The sequence below is a fragment of the Xenopus tropicalis genome, chromosome 6 (genome assembly GCF_000004195.4).
Source record: "Xenopus tropicalis strain Nigerian chromosome 6, UCB_Xtro_10.0, whole genome shotgun sequence".
NCBI classification, from domain to species: domain Eukaryota; kingdom Metazoa; phylum Chordata; class Amphibia; order Anura; family Pipidae; genus Xenopus; species Xenopus tropicalis.
This window is the reverse complement of record NC_030682.2, coordinates 6,295,819-6,309,704: the sequence shown is the minus strand read 5'-3', so window position 1 is coordinate 6,309,704 and position 13,886 is coordinate 6,295,819. Positions and strand designations below refer to the sequence as shown.

Here is a 13,886-nt window from a genome sequence, read left to right as displayed (position 1 = left end):
ATGTTGGGCATGACTCTAATGCCTTCCCTTAGCCATATTGGGCATGACTCTAATGCCTTCCCTTAGCCATGTTGGGCATGACTCTAATGCCTTCCCTTAGCCATGTTGGGCATGACTCTAATGCCTTCCCTTAGCCATGTTGGGCATGACTCTAATGCCTTCCCTTAGCCATGTTGGGCATGACTCTAATGCCTTCCCTTAGCCATATTGGGCATGACTCTAATGCCTTCCCTTAGCCATGTTGGGCCTGACTCTAATGCCTTCCCTTAGCCATATTGGGCATGACTCTAATGCCTTCCCTTAGCCATGTTGGGCCTGACTCTAATGCCTTCCCTTAGCCATATTGGGCATGACTCTAATGCCTTCCCTTAGCCATATTGGGCATGACTCTAATGCCTTCCCTTAGCCATGTTGGGCCTGACTCTAATGCCTTCCCTTAGCCATATTGGGCATGACTCTAATGCCTTCCCTTAGCCATATTGGGCCTGACTCTAATGCCTTCCCTTAGCCATATTGGGCATGACTCTAATGCCTTCCCTTAGCCATATTGGGCATGACTCTAATGCCTTCCCTTAGCCATGTTGGGCATGACTCTAATGCCTTCCCTTAGCCATGTGGGGCATGACTCTAATGCCTTCCCTTAGCCATGTTGGGCCTGACTCTAATGCCCTCCCTTAGCCATGTGGGGCATGACTGTAATGCCTTCCCTTAGCCATGTTGGGCATGACTCTAATGCCAACAAGCACAGATACGGATGTTGCTGTATTTCACTATATCCCCCATATTAAGGCAAATGTTCAATAAAATTGTTTAACAATAGTCAGTTTGATTTTTTTTCTTTTCATGTTTCTGTGCTTCCAAAACTTCCTGCTCATGGGGATCAATGAGTTATTTTGCCCCACAGGGGTTGTTGCTGAGGGGGAATTCAGTGCAAAACACCCAATTAAGGGTGCAGGCACTCAGGGGACTCGGAGTAGTGGGGTTGAGCATTGGGATTCCCTGGGCAGAACACCTTGCAGATCAGGTTGGACCCCTTCTCCTAAGACACAAGGTCAGGCCTTTGCTCCCCTCTTCCCACTGAGGGTGATGGGCGGCTAATATCAACTATTTCATGGGAATTCTCTTAGTTAACCTTAAGAATCTAACCCCCCAAATAAATAAGTGAAAGTAACCCACAAAGCCTTTCCAGCTAAGGATGGTAGAACATGGAGTCAAACTGGACCCTCTCAGCCAGATGGACCCTCCCCAAGTGGGGGAGGAAGGGAGATGGTGTTGTACAACTACACCCTGGCTGCTGCTGCTGCGGAGAACCAAAAATGGGTTTTATAGAAGCGCACCGCAGGGATAATACAAACCAATGAGGGAGCAGTATTGGTGTCGGAGGGGGAGCAGGGTGACACCGCTGTAGAGACACCTGGTAGGTAACTGTCGGCCTGGAGCACAAGGCTGCTCTCTCTATCTTGCCTTAATATCTTACATTTCTAGAAAGTACTTCTTACACAGTTAGTCCTGTATGTGGCTAAACCTCCTTCATGGGGTCCCTGTTCCCCCAATTCACTAGAAGTGCAGCTCCTCTAGGACTCTTTACTAGGCCTTAGTGGCACCAAACTCCCCAGACACATCCACTTGGGTGAGAAGATGGAGGCCAAAGAGAAACTGCTTTCCCATCACTATATTATTGGATATATATATATATATATATTACAGGAAGTGGTCACAAACTATATGGGCCAATAACGGAGACATGTAAATAAGATCAGTTATATGCTAAGGATATGGCCCCCTACATAAACTTACTAAGGATGCTTTTGCAATATACATTTACCATTTTCAGACATTTCTGATATGTTTGCATTAGACTGCTAACACCAGGCTTTCTGTCAACTGAGAGTCAGCAACTCAAGGGTTAATTGAAACCTTGAGCCCGTGTATGGCCAACCTTCAGCTAGTGAGCTACTCCTTTCCCAAACATCAAAGTATCGCCCAAACCTGGCAACCATGTTCCAATGGCTGACAATAGCCATAAAGTAGCCCATTGCTGTATTATTTATTGTGGGGTGCCCCAGAGAACAGACCAGTACCCCGAGATAAGTACAAGGGTTATGCCACAGGGACTATTCCCCACCCCCTCCCTCACCTTGTTCCATTGTGAAGCGATGCATTCTGGGACTTGAAGTTCCTCTGCTTTCCAAAGTGGGTGGGGAATAGATAGTCTGGAAAGCAGAGGGAATTCCAAGTCCCAGAATGCATCACTTCACAATAGAACAAGGTGAGGGAGGAGGGGCGCTCGTGAGCAGCCAACCAAGATGGCCGCGTCTTGAGGGAGCTGCGGACCGTTGAGCTACTAGACCCCGTAAAGCACCTCGCAATAGCTTCTAAAACAGCATCACAAAAGAGGCCAAGACCCATAAGCACCTAAAGGAGGTATATGGCACATAAACGTCGCAAACGGGAAAAGAAGGGCCCGCAAAGTGCCCCACACCCAGTAACGCGCAGTGTCGCATCTTTCCTCACTAGGCCGCAAACGGTCTCCGCGCCAGCCCCTTCGCCTCAGATGGAATCTCAAGAAGATTCGTGGCTGGGCCCGGAATCGCAACCCAATCTGCTAACACCTTCTCAGCGCAGCACAGGCGATGAATCTGCCCTTCTGAACAAGTTTAAGGCTATGCTTCAACAGGAACTTGCAACTACAGCGGCCTCCATAACGGCCGACATCTCTAAACAAATACAGGACTTGGGCCACAGAACCGATGTCCTAGAACAAAAGGTCGATGATATAACGACGGTGCTAGATGCACACGAACAAGATATTGTGAACTTACAAGCGCAACTGCGAGAAACTATGGACAAAATCGAGGACTCGGATAACAGATCCCGCCGAAATAATCTGCGTATCAGGGGGCTTCCGGAAACGGTGACAGATCTACAGGCCGCGGTGAACGATATCTTTAACACGCTGGTTCCCAATCTCCCAAAGGAAAGGTTGGAGTGCGACAGAATCCATCGAGCCCTCCGCCCGCTTAGGGATGGCGACCCTCCGAGGGATATAATTTTGCGGCTACACTACCATCAAACCCAGGTGGCTATCTTACAAGCGTCTCGGCAAAAGAACACCCTCGAACACGATGGACACCAATTCCAGATCTACACGGACCTAGCTCCTATCACATTACAGAAACGCAAAGTCCTGGCGCCTATCACTAAAATCCTGCAACACCACCGCATACGGTATAGATGGCTTTTTCCAGTTAAGTTGGCATTTTCATACAATGGGCAACAACATCAGCTGAATTCGGTGCAAACGGGTTTGGACTTACTCGCCCACTTGGGACTAACAGAATCACAGCTAGGAGACCCAGTCAGGCAATGACAAGTATCACCACGGCGAAGGGTCTCCCCGATATGGGAAAGAATATCCAACTCTCCTAGGAAAAGACCGGTATGACTCAGTAACCACATAGCCCTACACCAAGCTGATAGAAGGTGGATGGTTTAACGATACGGAAAGAATATACCAACAATGACTTTGGTGGATTTTGTTTAATACTACAGCCTCACTACCTCAAAAGGAGATATGTGAACACATCACAGTCTTGACCATTTTTTTTTGCACCTGTGAGTAATTATATAGATGCCACAGTATCGGTGGGGTAAGCTCAATGGTTTTTTCTTTACACGAACTACCCCCTTGGGCCATTTACCCTGACTCCCCCTTGTAAAAGGGAAGCAAGTCGACGGGTCAATGTCTACCAAAAAAGTTATGGTTCCTAACTACTATGTTTACTATGTTTTATCTAACTGGTTCTTAGTTTTAGTTATTTGGGGATACACAATGGTATTATATTTAACGCAGCCTTACCGAGTTTTGAGGGAAACACAGACAGAGCTAAATGGAGGGACTCTACCCCTGAGTAAAACACACCTTACAGAATCTAAGGTAATACACAGGTATTATGAGTCTAAAAATTATAACACATAATGTTCAGGGGTTTAATTCACCTATAAAAAGGAAAAAGGCATTTACGTATTATGCTTCAACGCATGCAGATGTGTTACTTCTCCAAGAAACCCATTTTTCGAAAACCTATTCCCGAAATTCTTACACAAAAAATTCACAAAGGCTATTATGGCAAACAGTGACACTAAAACGAAAGGGGTCGCTATTTGCTTCAGGACAGGACTAGCGGTACAAATTATAGATAAATATGAGGACCCGGAAGGCAGATTCTTAGCCCTTAAAGTGCAAATCGACAGCATCAAACTTACGTTAGTATCATACTATGCTCCTAATATAGCTCAATACAAATTCTTTGAACAGTTGGCAGCCTTTATATCTAACTGGGCGGAAGGAGAACTGATAATAGGAGGGGACTCTAACGCAACGCTAGATAAATACTGGGATAGGCAAGCTATAGTTCCGCTAAAGAACCCTATCTCTGCTAATACTGAAGGTGGGAAAATAAGTAAACTATGTGGGTCCATGGGATGGATTGATATATGGCGCGAAACGCACCCGGGGGTTAAGCAATATACTCTGCGCCTTTTAAACTTTATACTAGAATAGATCACATCTGGGTGTCTCAGGGGCTATTATCACTATCCCAATCTCCCAAAATTTTGGTAACCCCCTGGTCAGACCACTCTCCGGTCTCCCACAAAATTAGAACACAAACAATCCCCAAAACATAAGCTAGATGGCGCATGAACGAAATTCTCATTAAAACACCAGCCTATTTCACGCAAATAGAAACACTGCTCAAAGAATACTTCGCTAATAATGTGGGATCCATATCCTCTTATGCAACAACCTGGGAGGCGCATAAAGCTGTGATAAGAGGTTACCTGATTCAACAGGGAGCCTACAGGAAAAAACTTCAAAACTCTGAAAGTGAGAGGTTGACTAAAATATTAGACCAACTGTTAGCGTCTCAATCTGCTAATCCCAAGATTGATCTTTCTAACCAAATCAATAAAACTAAAGTAGAATTGGATCTGATACTTACCACTAAAGCCAAAAATGCAATACAATGGACGCAACAACGGTTATATTCTCACTCTAATAAGCCTACCAGATTGTTCGCAAGAAGATTACGTAACAAACTAGATTTTACTCCCATAGTCAGCCTTAAGACATCTACAGGACAACTTACTAACGCCCTCCCCAAAATAGTGCAAGAATTTCATCGGTTTTACAAGAAGTTATATGCATGCCCCCATAACATTTCTATATCTAGAATCAGAGAATTTTTTAAAGATATAACGCTACCGAAACTCTCTGTAACCCAAAAAACCCTTATGGATAATGAAGTGACAGAAGATGAAATTAAGCTAGCTATTAAAACGCTCCAGCTCTCTTAAGCCCCGGGCCCCGATGGACTAACGGCCCTGTATTATAAAAAGTTTTCTCATATCTTATCCGAGCACCTTACGTTGCTATTTAACCAATTGCTAAAAGGAGATAAGTTCCAACAACAGACCCTGACAGCTAACATAAGTCCTATTCCGAAACCTAATACAGATTTAACAGACTGCAAAAACTTTCGCCCGATCTCAGTGTTAAATATAGATATCAAAATTTTAGCTAAAGTGCTAGCAGAAAGATTAAATCAATAAATAAATAAATTAAAGATCCTGCCAAGCATAATTCATAGAGATCAGGCAGGCTTTATCCGTGGAAGGCAGGCAGGCGACACAATCAGGAGGTTAAGCATCCTATCTAATTGGGCTATACAGACAAAAACTCCATCTATGTTCCTTAAGCTAGATATAAAGAAAGCATTTGACTCAGTCGCGTGGCCGTATTTATATGCTGCCATACAAGAATGGGGGTTCGGTTCTAAATTTACCACATGGATAAAAGCCTTATATTGCAACCCAATAGGCAGAATCACCATAGGTCCTCAAGTGTCAAATTCCTTTCCAATAGAACGGGGTACGCGACAAGGTTGCCCCTTATCTCCCCTGCTGTTTGATTTAATTATAGAACCCCTAGCTATAGCTATCCGAAATGATCCAGATATTCATGGCCTTAAGGTAGGCACACAAAACCACCTACTCAGCCTATTTGCAGATGATATTACAGTCCTAGTAACACGCCCGCTCCAGTCTCTGCCAAATCTATATAACTTGTTACAAAAATTTGGGTCGATCTCAGGGCTAGTGGTTAATCCTACGAAAACAGAAGCTTTGAACATAAACCTTCCGCCTGAATTGCTCAAACTATTAACACTAAACTTCGAATTCCAATGGTGTAAAAAATATGTTACTATATTGGGTATAAGATTTACGGCTGAATACAATCAGTTATATCATGCCAATTATCCCTATATATATAAGAAATTACAGAAAATGTTAGAAGATTGGAGCAAGTATCATATCTCATGGATAGGGAGGATAATAGCGGTGAAAATGACACTGTTACCCAAACTACTCTATCTATTTAGACTGCTTCCTATAAATATTAATGTGAAAGACCTGAAAACATTTGAGAAACATGTCTTATCTTTCATATGGACGGCAAAGAATCCGAGAGTAAGTAAATCAACGTTGCATAGAAGGCCTTTGGAAGGAGGATTGGGACTTCCCAACTTGAAAAAATACTATGTGGCTTCACAGTTAGCTCAAATACCTACCGTTCATGTCCAAACAGCCCCCCCACTATGGGTTGATCTTGAGAACTATTTAACGTATCCGTACACAGCGGAAGGTTTATTTTGGTCCCCGACACCTTCCAGACCACCAACCATGAGCCCGTGCCTGAAGCACACTCTCTCTATGTGGGACCACTATGCTTCTGAGTATAATTTAGTTTCACCCAGTAGACCTGCAGCCCCTATTATAGGTAACCCCCTATTCCCCCCGGGGCTCCAAGCAAAAGCCTTTAACTGGTGGACAGCTAATAAATTTATAAGGGTTAAAGATCTAATCTCAGTTAGAGGTCCATATCCTATGACATATCTGATCGAAAATCACAACCTCCCAAAGATAGAGCACTACAGAGCACTACAACTACTCCATTGGGCACAGAAGTCCTGGGGTCCGAGCCGCTCAGACCAGGCTCCACCGACATTTTTTGAGAGATGGTGCTTTAATAATGCCCCCCCACCAAAAACTATATCTCTCCTATATCTTACCTTGATCTCACCTAAAAACCTCACGGATATTTCCTATATTAAACAATGGAGTAATGACCTGGGGGTAAGCCTTACGGACGCACAATGGTCTCTACTATGGGAAAATCTCAAACATAACGATAACTGTAAACGATAAGGAATCTTATTACAGTCTAGAATGTTTAACAAAAGTGATAATAACGTGGGAACTGTGGAAAATAAGTTAAAGGGGCGAGGCCCCGTCAGAAACTATTAGTTTGTATAAAAATGGGAAATACAAGATAGACATTGCAAAAATTTTTATTATATAAATACTGATGCAACTATATATGTAACAAACAATGCTTGTACATGCTTTGAAAATTTGAAAAAATAAAAATATTAAAAAAGAACAAGGTGAGGGAGGAGCTCCCTAGAGCCTGATTCTTGGATTAGGAGTTTGATTGACTAACCCAGATGCAGCAGTTACCCAGATCAACCAATCAGTAAGCTCTAAACAGCCTACCCCTTAGGAAACCAAAGCAGATTGGTTGATGCTACCTGCCAGGTACCTGCAGTGGGGCAACCAGCCCTGTGAGTGCACACTTACACAATCTGAAGGGTTTTTATTGCATCGTGTCCTATTGAGTGTGAACTGGCAAACTGTTCTCTTCTGCTCGCCAGAACCAGGAAGTGGCAGCAAGCCTCATTTACAGGGAGGGTGCAAACACCAAAAACTACAAATCCACCACGTTATTTGCACGTTTGCCCCTGCCCATCACTTTGCAGAATAGCCACTGGTCTTTGCCCCGTGAATACTGCACCACCTGTGCCCAGCAATGCTGTATTCATGGGGGGCAGGAAGCCCCCACCTTGTCTGTCATCCAGCTGGCGACCGCTGAAGGGTGCAGCCTGTAATGGAGCCCCTTGTGTACGTGGCACTGCCCTATGCACCTTGCACTGGATTTATATTCCACTGTCACTCCGGGGGGGGGGGGGGACAGCAAGGACCCAGGTACAATGGTGCCTAGAAAGTGGTTTTAAAACCATAGGGGTTGGGCACACAGTTAATTTAAAGGGACAGTGCTGATTTGTGTGCATACAGTCCATGCAGCTTTATAACATATAGGCAGGCAGGTAGATAGATAGGTAGGCAGGTAGGTAGATAGGTAGGCAGGCAGGCACGTAGATAAGTGTGTACGACACCTGGGGGTACCTAATAAATACCAAAGCCAGGGAGGCTACATGACTGGCTTTTTATTGGAAGCGATCATCCTTCCTCCAAATAACTAATTTAACCATGTAAATGCCAGTAGCTGCAGTCACCCCCCCCCATCTATATCCCCGCAGGCTTATTAGCACTCACATAGCTCAGTCAGTCACTGAACCCAAACTCCCATCAGCCCCAGTTAGAACCCCAGGGGAATCCCATCTCTCACACAGTAATAACCCATTAACAAAAGGCCGATTCCCTGTACTTCCTGCTTCAGGGTTGCTCTCTTTCCCATAGTCACACAGGGCTTGGCTTCCAACCATGGGAAAGAGAACAGCCCAGGGGCACAAAGTCTCATCTCTCTACTTATATAAAAGCACTGGGGGGGGGGGGGGGCAGAGACTGGATTCACTCACCCAGGGGGAGTTTCCTTGTAGAATTAAAACAAATCTCTAAAGGGGTGGGTTTACCTTTAAGTTAACTTTTAGTGTGTTATAGATTTGCAGATTGAAAGTAACTTTTCAATTGGTCTTCGTTATTTATTTCTTATAGTTTTTGATCTGCCTTTTTCTTCTAACTCTTTGCAGATTTCCCCTTCCTGAGATCTCCTCCCCCTCGGCTGTGAGTATTTTGGTGTTTGGACAGATGTTGCTTCTGGGTGAATCTCTTCCCGCACTCGTTGCACTGATAGGGTTTTTCCCCGGTGTGCCGGCGCAAGTGCCGGACGAGGTTGGGTTTCTGGCTGAAGCACTTGCCGCAGGACGGGCACTGGAAGGGCCGCTCCCCGGTGTGGGTGCGCTGATGGATAATGAGGGCCGACCACCATGTAAAGTTCTTGCCGCACTCGGTGCAGGCGTAGGGTTTCTCCCCGGTGTGTCTCCGCTGGTGAATGTTGAAGGCCGACCACCAGCCGAAGCTTTTGCCGCACTGATCGCAGTGAAAGGGTTTCAGTTTTTGCTTCTGTAGAGGTCGGCCTTTCTCTTTCTTTATGGCTAAGGTCGGACTTTTCCCCGGCGAAAGCTTCTTTCTCACTACCTTCTCACACTGCGGACATTTCTTCGGTTTGGCTTTTCCCAGGCGTTTCTGCGGGGTGATCCTATTGGGCAGCCAGATAAAGTTCTTCCCACAGACAGTACAGTTACAAAGCTGCTCTTTAACATGGACCACCCTGTGCTGGGCAAGCGTCACCGCGTCCGTAAAGGCCGCACCGCACTCCTTGCACTTGTGCTGCCTGTCTGCCGAATGGACATGGAGGTGCTTGGTCATGTGTTGTTTCTGAGTGAAACCCTTCCCGCAGTGAGGGCAGACGTAGGGTTTCTCCCCGGTGTGTTTCCGCTGGTGCCGCACCAGGTTGGGCCCGGGATCCCTTTTTAAATAACGGCACCACATTAGCAATCCGCCAGTCTCTTGGCACCATGCCAGACCTCAATGAATCCTGAAAAATTAAGTGAAGAGGTTTGGCAATCACAGCGCTCAGCTCATTTAATACCCTGGGATGAATCCCATCCGGCCCTGGACCTTTGTTTACCTTTACATGTTCAAGTCTCTTTTGAATTCCCCCCCGAGTGACCCACGCGTCAGTAGCTAAATTACTAGCACTGGGTATATTACAAGGGAAGCCTTCATTATCTGGCTCCTCAGATGTATAGACAGATGAAAAATAAGAGTTCAAAATTTCAGCTTTTTCCCCGTTCTCATCAACCAACGTACCCCCCCGTGATAATAAAGTTCCCACCCCTTCTTGCTTCATTTTTTTACTATTCACATAATTAAAAAATAATTTTGGATTCTTTTTACTCCTAGCTGCAATATCCCTTTCCATCTCTATTTTAGCTTGCCTGGTAGTTTTTTTGCTGCTTTATTTGCTTCCTTGTACCTGATGAAAGCCCCCGCTGCCCCAGCTAACTTGAATGCCCTAAAAGCACGTTTTTTCTTACCAACCTCGACAATAACACTTTTATTCAGCCATAAAGGTTTTGCTTTGCGATGCCTCTCCTTGCTTACAAGGGGGATATACTGTTGTGTATACCTGCAAAGCAATGTTATAAAGATGTTCCATTTTCCTTCTGTGCCTAACCCCATGAAAAGCCTTTCCCAGTTGACACATTGCAGAGATGCCCTTATACTGGCAAAGTCTGCACGTCTAAAATTAAGCGTATTAGTTACTCCCTTATAGCGCTGTCTCTGCAGCATTATCCCAAAGGAGACCATGTTGTGATCACTGTTCCCCAAATGCTCACCCACACAAATGTTAGAGATAAGTTCATTATTATTAGAAATCACCAGGTCCAAAATAGAGTCATTCCTAGTGGGTTCTTGAACCGGCTGAAATAAAAAGTTGTCATTTAGCATATTTACAAACCTACTAGCTGTTTCTGACTTAGCCCCCCCATTACTCCAGTCAATGTCCGGATAATTAAAGTCCCCCATAACAACAACTTGACCCAGTTTTGTGGATCAGGTTATGTTGGATCAGGTTAAAGATCATTTCATGCTGATGGAGAAGAGGCTGCAAGTGGGGGGCAATTATTAATCAAGCTAAAGGAGGAGACATTTTACTACCAAGAGATTAGCCACATTAGCTAGAACCCTATATTTATTCAGCAGAAAGTTTTACCTGCCTGAGTAACAGCCCTAGAATCTCCATCTGTTTGTTTAAGATAGCAGCTGCCATTTTAGCTTGGTCTCAGTTGCTTCCTGCTGCAGCTCTGGCTGCTGGTAGATCAGATTACACAGCACAGTTGGGAGGTAAGCGATTAGAAATGGGAGGGGAAACAGGAGAAGGGAGGGGGAGAGAGGAGCAAACTGAGCAGACTTGTGGGAGCAGGAAGTCTGATACTGAAGTACATGTGACACAAAAGGAGACAATAAATCCTGTGTTTCTTTTGATAGAGGACTCCTGTGAGTGCTTTTGGCTGTATTTACATACCTTTCTGATAAAGCTTACTTAGTGTTTACCTTTCCTTCTCCTTCTTTAATCATCAGGAGAATGCTGGAAACCCCAGCAAATATCCATAAAGCAAGGAGGCTCCAAAAAGACTAGGGTCTTGTCTCCATCCCCTGATGGTGACATGTCATGATAACATGAAGACCAGGAAGACTGCTAGTACCCACTGCTTTTCACTGTGTATAATGTGCTTGGGGTGCCAGAACCCACTATCTCTCACTGTATATAATGTGCCAGATGCATCAATACCCACTGCCTCTCACTGTATATAATGTGCCAGATGTATCAATACCCACTGCCTCTCATTGTATATAATGTGCCAGATGTATCAATACCCACTGCCTCTCACTGTATATAATGTGCCAGATGTATCAATACCCACTGCCTCTCACTGTATATAATGTGCCAGATGTATCAATACCCACTGCCTCTCACTGTATATAAAGTAAATGGGGTGTCACTACCCATTGCCTCTTACTGTATAAAATGTGTTTAAGGTGTCAGTACCTGCTGCCACTCACTGTATACAATGTGCTTGGGTATCAGTACCCACTGCCTCTTACTGTATATAATGTGATTGGGTGTCAATACTCACTGCTTCTCACCGTATATAATGTACTTGGGGTGTCAGTACTCACTGCTTCTCACTGTATATAATGTTCTTGGGGTGTCAGTACTCACTGTTTCTCACTGTACATAATGTGCTTGGAGTGTTAGTACCCACTGCTTTTTACTGTATATAATGTGCTTAGGGTACCCAATGCTTCTCACTGTATATGTTGTGCTTGGGGTGTCAGTACACACTGCCTCTCACTGTATATAATGTATTGGATGTGTCAGTACCCACTGCCTCTCACTGTATATAATGTATTGGAGGTGTCAGTACCAACGTCCTCTCACTGTATATAATGTATTGGAGGTGTCAGTACCCACTGCCTCTTTTTTCGAGCTTATGAACTGCAAAGACTCGAAAAACTCGAAAACTTGAGAATATGGCTTGACTTTGCCCATGATAATGCCCATTTACTTCTATAGAAACTCACAAGCTTTTAAATGGCAAATTTTTATATTTGAGTTTTTTTTTTTACACTTAATAAATACCAGACATTTGAGTATTTCAAACATAATTCAAACTGTGAAAGGGACTGATAGGAATGTGATAGGGAACTTAGATTGTAAGCTCACTGGGGCAGGGACTGATGGGAATGTGATAGGGACCTTAGATTGTAAGCTCACTGGGGCAGGGGCTGATGGGAATGTGATAGGGAACTTAGATTGTAAGCTCACTGGGGCAGGGACTGATGGGAATGTGATAGGGACCTTAGATTGTAAGCTCACTGGGGCAGGGACTGATGGGAATGGGATAGGGACCTTAGATTGTAAGCTCACTGGGGCAGGGACTGATGGGAATGGGATAGGGGCCTTAGATTGTAAGCTCCACTGGGGCAGGGACTGATGGGAATGTGATAGGGACCTTAGATTGTAAACTCACTGGGGCAGGGACTGATGGGAATGTGATAGGGACCTTAGATTGTAAGCTCACTGGGGCAGGGACTGATGGGAATGGGATAGGGACCTTAGATTGTAAGCTCACTGGGGCAGGGACTGATGGGAATGGGATAGGGACCTTAGATTGTAAGCTCACTGGGGCAGGGGCTGATGGGAATGGGATAGGGACCTTAGATTGTAAGCTCACTGGGGCAGGGACTGATGGGAATGTGATAGGGACCTTAGATTGTAAGCTCACTGGGGCAGGGGCTGATGGGAATGGGATAGGGACCTTAGATTGTAAGCTCCACTGGGGCAGGGACTGATGGGAATGTGATAGGGACCTTAGATTGTAAGCTCCACTGGGGCAGGGACTGATGGGAATGGGATTGGGACCTTAGATTGTAAGCTCACTGGGGCAGGGACTGATGGGAATGGGATAGGGACCTTAAATTGTAAGCTCACTGGGGCAGGGACTGATGGGAATGTGATAGGGACCTTAGATTGTAAGCTCACTGGGGCAGGGACTGATGGGAATGGGATAGGGACCTTAGATTGTAAGCTCCACTGGGGGCAGGGACTGATGGGAATGTGATAGGGACCTTAGATTGTAAGCTCCACTGGGGCAGGGACTGATGGGAATGGGATTGGGACCTTAGATTGTAAGCTCACTGGGGCAGGGACTGATGGGAATGGGATAGGGACCTTAAATTGTAAGCTCACTGGGGCAGGGACTGATGGGAATGTGATAGGGACCTTAGATTGTAAGCTCACTGGGGCAGGGGCTGATGGGAATGGGATAGGGACCTTAGATTGTAAACTCCACTGGGGCAGGGACTGATGGGAATGTGATAGGGACCTTAGATTGTAAGCTCACTGGGGCAGGGGCTGATGGGAATGGGATAGGGACCTTAGATTGTAAGCTCACTGGGGCAGGGGCTGATGGGAATGGGATAGGGACCTTAGATTGTAAGCTCCACTGGGGCAGGGACTGATGGGAATGGGATTGGGACCTTAGATTGTAAGCTCACTGGGGCAGGGACTGATGGGAATGGGATAGGGACCTTAAATTGTAAGCTCACTGGGGCAGGGACTGATGGGAATGTGATAGGGACCTTAGATTGTAAGCTCACTGGGGCAGGGACTG

General features: G+C 45.3%; 1 protein-coding gene across 1 annotated transcript; it reads right to left on the bottom strand.

The window, feature by feature from the left end:
- Window positions 1-8,877: 8,877 nt before the first annotated feature.
- Window positions 8,878-9,656, bottom strand: LOC116411536 (zinc finger protein OZF-like). Its single transcript, XM_031903965.1, has one exon. It carries the CDS (start codon window positions 9,568-9,570, stop codon window positions 8,878-8,880), a length of 693 nt encoding a protein of 230 aa, XP_031759825.1. The 5' UTR covers window positions 9,571-9,656.
- Between the last annotated feature and the right edge of the window lie 4,230 nt (window positions 9,657-13,886).